The sequence below is a fragment of the Salmo salar genome, chromosome ssa14 (assembly GCF_905237065.1).
Source record: "Salmo salar chromosome ssa14, Ssal_v3.1, whole genome shotgun sequence".
NCBI classification, from domain to species: domain Eukaryota; kingdom Metazoa; phylum Chordata; class Actinopteri; order Salmoniformes; family Salmonidae; genus Salmo; species Salmo salar.
Window position 1 is genome coordinate 8,875,840 of NC_059455.1, and position 8,081 is coordinate 8,883,920.

The 8,081-nt window shown below is 44.3% G+C and overlaps 1 protein-coding gene across 1 annotated transcript; it reads left to right on the forward strand.

The window, feature by feature from the left end:
* The first annotated feature begins 49 nt into the window (after nt 1-49).
* Nucleotides 50-7,879, forward strand: LOC106568718 (phosphoglucomutase-1). Its single transcript, XM_014139297.2, has 11 exons — nt 50-547; nt 1,316-1,478; nt 1,745-1,891; nt 4,010-4,135; nt 5,221-5,411; nt 5,878-6,032; nt 6,232-6,347; nt 6,454-6,589; nt 6,918-7,101; nt 7,195-7,329; nt 7,576-7,879. Exons 1-11 carry the CDS (start codon nt 290-292, stop codon nt 7,663-7,665), a joined length of 1,701 nt encoding a protein of 566 aa, XP_013994772.2. The 5' UTR covers nt 50-289; the 3' UTR covers nt 7,666-7,879.
* The last annotated feature ends 202 nt before the right edge of the window (nt 7,880-8,081 follow it).

An 8,081-nucleotide genomic window follows, 5' to 3' on the forward strand; every position in this document is an offset into this window, starting at 1 on the left:
CTGCCTGGAAGGACCACACAGGGTCTGCTGCAGCCCTGACAGTGATCCCCCTGTAAATGTGCAAACTAAGGAGCGTCTTCAGTTACCATCTGTCTCTGCACACACATTAGTCTGCCTGGTTTATTTTTGGACCCATAACTACCCCCTACCAGCCTGTGAAATACTGGGAGTGGCTAAGACTTTTCCCTCCCGTTACGCCTGTACACCCTTTTTAACTGTCAGGGGATCACGTCTACACAACAGGTTACCCCTTTTTCCTTGTTTTTTGTTTTTGTACCACATTGAAACAATGGATGATAGTCCACTGCAAGTTCTGACTCTACCCACAGCCCCTTACCCAGACCAGAGACCAGGTACTAGTGGTCTGAGAAAGAAGGTGTTCGTCTTCCAGTCCAAAAGGAACTACCTTCAGAACTTCGTCCAGAGTATATATTCCTCCATCGATCTGCTAGACCGCCAGGGGTCCACAATGGTAGTTGGGGGAGATGGACGCTACTTCAATCAAACAGCCATCGAGATCATTGTTCAGATGGCAGCTGCGAACGGGGTCAGTGTTACCTGTCACTGTAACCTGTCACTATGTGGGCGACTGTCAGTGTCACCTTTTCCAAATCACTGGTTGGTGGCGTTACCTATTTGACACCACGTGGCCTAGCCAGGGCATGCAAACATTAGTAATGGATTAAAGGTGTCTGAAAATATGCCAGGATGAAATTAACAAATTAACAACTCGTTGTTTTATATCTTTGAATCACATACTGTTTTAAGAAAGACTGTCTATATATGCCACGTTTATTACAATTGTTGAATACTAATTCTAAGTTGGTCTGGAAAACAAACTTTCTTAACTGAGGACTCACTGTCTTGAAATAGATGTGTATTTAAACTAGCTTTGTTGTTGTCCCAGTGCCAGCACTAATGTGGCCCCGAGGTGCTGGGTCATAAATTAGAGAACCTCGGACGCTTTTGCAGATGGGGGTATTTTTAGGGGGATTAAAAGGAAGTTGCACATGATGACACCTGCATCTAATGTGTTTCTACCGCTGTCATTTCTATGGCCATCCTAAGTATAACCACCAGCAACCATAGCTTATGGACTTCTCATGTTAAAATCCAGAAGTAAATACGGAATAAAATGAAATCTATACCATCAACGTGAGGCTTTCAGTCATAAAACGTGTCCAACTCCAAGCCATAGTGGCTCGTTTCAAAATAACTGCTGAAATATGTAACCGCAACAGATACGCTAACCTGAAAGTCAACTTTACAACACCCCTGCCAAAACATACACAACTGACCTGTGTCATCTTGGCAGGTTGGACGGCTCGTGATTGGTCATCATGGGATCATGTCCACGCCAGCGGTTTCCTGTGTGATCAGAAAGTACAAGGCCATCGGCGGTATCGTCCTCACAGCCAGTCACAACCCTGGGGGACGCGAAGGAGACTTTGGCATCAAGTTCAACACTGCTAATGGAGGTAGTGTAACTAGAGAAGAGGGAACAGGAGGTTAGCCAAGAGTGCTACAAGATGAGATAGAGACATTTCACAAGTATCATGCTCAGTGATGCAGATATTTGACACATTTGATACTATTTCAGTCTATATTAACAATTGAAAAGACTAGAGCAGCACAGTTACGATCAACACAAATGAGAGCCCTTGTGTAACACAAGACATGAAGTTGAACGTCTATTCAGAGGATACTACAGCATTAAGTCTTGCTTCTGTTTGACCCAACCCAGGCCCAGCCCAGGATGCGGTCACCAACAGAATCTTCCAGATCAGCAGAACCATAGAGGAGTATGCCATCTGCCCAGAGCTCCGGGTAGACTTGGCTACCCTGAGCAAACAGAAGTTTGACCTGGAGAACAAGTTCAAACCCTTCACAGGTGAGCACAATACATCACTCATAACCTGACATGAGAATTGTATTTATTTTTATTTAACCTTTATTTAACTAGGCAAGTCAATTAAGAACAAATTCTTATTGACAATGACGGCCTACCAAAAGGCAAAAGGCCTCCTGCGGGGATGGGGGCTAGGATTAAAAAATTATAATAATAATATTGGACAAAACACAGATCACGACAAGAGACAACACAACACAACAAAAAGAGAGACCTAAGACAACAACATAGCAAGGCAGCAACACATGACAAAACAGCATGGTAGCAACACATGACAACAACATGGTAGCAACACAACATGGCAGCAGCACAACATGGTAGCAGGACAAAAGATGGTACTAACGAAATTGAGATAAAACTGTCCAGTTTGAGTGTTTGTTGCAACTCGTTCCAGTCGCTAGCTGCAGCGAACTGAAAAGAGGAGCAACCCAGGGATGTGTGTGCATTGGAGACCTTTAACAGAATGTGACTGGCAGAACGGGTGTTGTATGTAGAAGATGAGGGCTGCAGTATCTCAGATAGGGGGGAGTGAGGCCTAAGAGGGTTTTATAAATAAGCATCAACCAGTGTGTCTTTGACAGGTATACAGAGATGACCAGTTTACAGAGGAGTATAGAGTGCAGTGATGTATCCTATAAGGAGCATTGGTGTCAAATCTGATGGCCGAATGGTAAAGAACATCTAGCCTCTCAAGAGCACGCTTACCTGCCGATCTATAAATTACGTCTCCGTAATCTAGCATGGGTAGGATGGTCATCTGAATCAGGGTTAGTTTGGCAGCTGGGGTGAAAGAGGAGCGATTACGATAGAGGAATCCAAGTCTAGATTTAACTTTAGCCTGCAGCTTTGATATGTGCTGAGAGAAGGACTGTGTACCGTCTAGCCATACTCCCAAGTACTTGTATGAGGTGACTACATCAAGCTCTAAACCCTCAGAGGTAGTAATCACACCTGTGGGGAGAGGGGCATTCTTCTTACCAAACCACATGACCTTTGTTTTGGAGGTGTTCAGAACAAGGTTAAGGGCAGAGAAAGCTTGTTGGACACTAAGAAAGCTTTGTTGTAAAGCGTTTAACACAAAATCCAGGGAGGTACCAGCTGAGTATAAGACTGTATCATCTGCATATAAATGGATGAGAGAGCTTCCTACTGCCTGAGCTATGTTGTTGATGTGAATTGAGAAGAGCGTTGGGCCTAGAATCGAGCCTTGGGGTACTCCCTTGGTGACAGGCAGTAGCTGAGACAGCAGATGTTCTGACTTTATACAGTGCAGTCTTTGAGAGAGGAGGATAGCAAACCAGGTCAAAGACCCCTCAAAGACATCAATATTCCTTAGCCGGCCCACAAGAATGAAATGGGCTACCGTATCAAAAGCTTTGGCCAAGTCAATAAAAATAACAGCACAACATTGCTTAGAATCAAGGGAAATGGTGACATCATTGAGGACCTTTAAGGTTGCAGTGACACATCCATAACCTGAGCGGAAACCAGATTACATACCAGAGAGAATACTATAGACATCAAGAAAGCCAGTCAGTTGATTATTGACAAGTTTTTCCAACACTTTTGATAAACAGGGATTAATAGAAATAGACCTATAACAGTTAGGATCAGCTTGATCACCCCGTTTAAATAAAGGACGAACCGTGGCTGCTTTCCAAGCAATGAGAACATCCCCAGAGAGGTTAAAAAGGTCAGAGATAGGCTTGGCGATGATAGGGGCAGCAACCTTAAAGAAGAAAGGGTCTAAACCATCTGACCAAGATGTTTTTTGGGGGTCAAGTTTAAGGAGCTCAAGAGAACTGGAGAAGTAAACTAGTACTGGATGTTTGGTTTCTTGTTGGCTGTTTTATAGTAGGCAATAAGAGAGAACTCACATACTTAGGCTATAATTAAATAAAACCTGCACTATAAAAAACAAATAAAAACCATGACAGTCCCAGTTTTGAGCTGCAAGATCAATGTGACTTTTTAACAGCACAGTTTCTGGTTTGACTTAATCTGTCCGCTGAACATTGCTTCTATTTTTAATTCTTTGAACTGTTTCCCTACTTTGCTTACTGAGATGTACAACTGAAGGGATTCTTTGTCTTGCCACAGTGGAGATAGTGGACTCGGTAGAGTCTTATGCCAACATGCTAAGGAACATCTTTGACTTTGCTGCACTGAAGGAGCTGCTGTCTGGGGAGAACCACATCAAGATCCAGCTAGATGCCATGCATGGAGGTTAGTAATCTAGCGTGCCAGACTTCACAGCTACGACGTCGACGTGCAGTTGGAGTATATGCAGTATTCAGAGACACACTCGACTGGCTCGGCAAGATTAGGAGGTAAGAAGAAGGCTGCTCTATTCAGATGTACAGTACAGCAAAACCTATACTATAGTTATGCTGTTTTCACAAGCGCATGTGTTGATATATAGCTTAGGTTTCATATAATCTCACACGGTGCCACGGTAAAGATGAGCAGAGCACGATTTGTGAGAGCAGAAGCCCAGTCGAGAATTCAGCTGTCGTATCTCACCATCTGTTACATGATCCAGTCTTTCAGGAGAGAGGGGTTACAGCTCCCCTGTGATAACACTGAAACCAAAGGCGGGACCCCCCTTCGCACAGGAAAGCCGGTGTCCTTAGACTGCCAAATCGCAGAAGATCTTGACATGAATGGAATTTTAACAAGGTTCCACGTTCATGCCTACTCCCTCTCTCCAATAAGAAGTTCATGTCTATGTGGCTTGGAGCAATCAGCCGGTCAACCCAAGGATGTGTCCATGTTGAACTGACTTCAAAGCTTCTGAAATTGAGAGACCGAAGTTATGATGATGATGAGTAATTGGATACTCTGGTATCTAAAATGTGGGCTAACAGGGTACTTGTCAAAATGTTTTAAACGGGACTGGGAAGAGGGTCAATATCCTTAAATAATCCATTAAGAAAAAGGATACTCTTTCAATAAAAATGTCCTTCCAATTCTCAATAATCTCTATCATTATGGTTTCCCAAATGTCCCCATCACAGTGTCAAACTATCACTATTTAACTCTCAAATTCTTTGCCATGTCTTCGCCATAACCGCCAAAACCCACTTACAGAATCCCACACCTTGATCCTGTTTCTCTACTCTGTCAAATTCTAGTCTCTTTCAACAGCCACACTATAAAACAGGCACTAGAGACTGGTCCAATTCAAATTCTCTATTTCTCTAATCCTGTCTCTTGGACCCCATGGCACTTGTCCCATTAAACTGTTTATTATTAAACGTGACTCTATCCCCCTTTCCCTCCCTCCCTCTGTAACTCTGTCTACTTCTCAGTGATGGGTCCCTATGTGAAGAGGATACTGTGTGAGGAGCTAGGCTCCCCTGCGAACTCTGCCATTAACTGTGTCCCCCTGCAAGACTTTGGGGGCCAGCACCCTGATCCCAACCTCACCTACGCAGCCGACCTGGTTGAGACCATGAGGGGTGGCCAGTACGATTTTGGAGCTGCCTTTGATGGTGACGGTGTGCGTGCTAAATCAACCAATAATTTTACTGTCTTTATAATAATGATCACCATTTTAAGTAATCATCTTTAATTTGTGAATTTCTCCTTTATATAGAAAAACAAACTAGAACCCCCCCCCCCCCCCCCAAGAGATATTAAAGTGCTTTAACAGCCAATGCTGACACAACAACTGAAAATCTACTGAGAAACTTTTTCTTATTTTTCCTCTAAGACAATTAAGGAAATGTTAAAATAGTACCCATCAAGCATCCCAGACAGACTGAAGACTTCTATCACAACTTTAGGGTTAGGGGTTAGATGCTTTGAATTGTATTTAGATAGATCCCCATGCTGCTAAACCCTCTCCTTTTTTATTTTTTATTTAACCTTTATTTAACTAGGCAAGCCAGTTAAGAACACATTCTTATTTACAATGACGACCTCTCTCTTGTCGCCTGACCTCTAACCTCTGTCTGGTTTTCCAGGACCGTAACATGATTCTGGGTAAGCATGGCTTTTTCGTCAACCCCTCGGACTCGGTGGCTGTCATCGCTGCCAATGTCTTCAGCATCCCCTACTTTCAGCACACAGGGGTGAGAGGCTATGCCCGCAGCATGCCCACCAGCGCTGCCCTGGACAAGTAAGGCCTCGGCCTGGCATTATCCAATGAGAAAATGAGCCATTGACCATTACTGCATTTCATCCTGTCTCAATGAACAAATGATAACGAACTTGAATATTGAATGTACAGATGTGTGCAGAATGATCATAAACCGTAATCATGTATGATAACCAAAACAACAAAATGACTAAATCCCCCATTTCTCTGTATTTCGTAGTGTGGCCAGGGCAACAAAGATTGAACTTTACGAGACCCCCACGGGGTGGAAGTTCTTTGGCAACCTGATGGACGCAGGCAAGCTGTCACTGTGCGGAGAAGAGAGTTTCGGCACAGGTAGCTCATCAGTGAGTCAAAATGTCAGGAACTATGTTGTAGTTACAAGAAAAGTGGCAAACACTGCAAGAACCTCAAGCAATCTACACTGTTTCTATCATGTCAGGTGCTGACCATATCCGTGAGAAGGATGGACTTTGGGCCGTGCTGGCATGGCTGTCAATCCTGGCAACGAGGAAACAGAGTGTGGAGGATATCATAAAGGACCACTGGCAGACGTTTGGCAGGAACTTCTTTACCAAGTGAGCAATGGACAGTGTGAATCACAGTACTGACCTCTGGTGGTCAAAGCATACCCTTGCAAACATACTTTTTCTGAATCTTCACAGACTTTCTCAGGGAGATGTAGTGAGGCTGGCTACTGCTCAAGTCTGAGTGAAACCGAGAGTTGTATAAAACACTGAAAATCAAATCAAGCTGAAAAAAAGACATGATATGAAAGCAAGTGACAAAAAGTGGCAGTGTGATTCTCTTAGACAATGACAGAGGGGTTGGCCTCAGAAAGATGAAACACGTGAGCAACGTAGCCAAAGCTTCTCATTTCATCTTCTGCTGTGCTGCCTTGGGCAGGTATGACTATGAGGAAGTCGACCTGGATGCAGCCATTCAGATGATGGAGGATCTGGAGCTGATGATACTGGAGAAGGCCTTTATGGGCCAGAGGTTCGCTGTGGGGGAGAAGCTCTACCAGGTGGAGAAGGCAGACAACTTTGAATACACTGATCCCGTAGACGGGCGCATCTGCAGAAACCAAGTGAGGAATGGAGGCGGCTATTTCGGCGTGGACACAGAATTGGACCTACATGTCACATTGGACTAATTCATCTTCATCTCCTCTCTCTTGCAGGGCCTGAGGATAATATTCACAGATGGCTCCCGGATCATCTACAGGCTCAGTGGAACAGGGAGTATGGGGGCAACAGTTCGGGTCTACATCGACAGCTATGAGAAAGACCCTGACAAGATCTTCCGAGACCCACAGGTAAGTCTAACACCAGGCAAACGATGATTCAGAGATTAGATCTCACTTACCAAACTGTGGTGTTTCTAATAATATCATCATGGCCATGTAGCTACATACTAAGTGTATAACCTATGTGTGTGTGTGTGTGTGTGTGTGTGTGTGTGTGTGTGTGTGTGTGTGTGTGTGTGTGTGTGTGTGTGTGTGTGTGTGTGTGTGTGTGTGTGTGTGTGTGTGTGTGTGTGTGTGTGTGTGTGTGTGTGCCAGGTGATGCTGGCACCCCTGGTTACCATAGCCCTGAAGGTTTCACAGCTTCATGAGAGGACAGGCCGCAGTGGCCCATCAGTCATCACATGATCGTCCATTACCACCCCTGCCCCTCCTAATAAAAGCTTCAAACTACACTGTATATCCCCCATCCTACCTTCACTGAGATGGTCATTTAACCCTTCATCCAAAGCATCTTTGTGCGATTTTGTACTTTCAGATCAACCCCAACTATCACCACTCAGCTTCTTATTCATTGAGAAAGAGTGAACTGTACCAAAAATAAAACATTCTCAACTTCGTATTTGGTTGTTGGTGTCATTAGTGAAATCCCCATCGATCAGGGCTCGCCAACCTTGTTCCTGGAGAGCTGCTGTCCTGTAGATATTCACTCCAAAAACCTACAGGAGGGTATCTCTCCAGGAACAGAGAGTTGGAGAGCCCTGCCATAGATGGTATAGGTCTACATAGAGTAGCATGGAAAATTCCCCCAATAAATTGGTAAT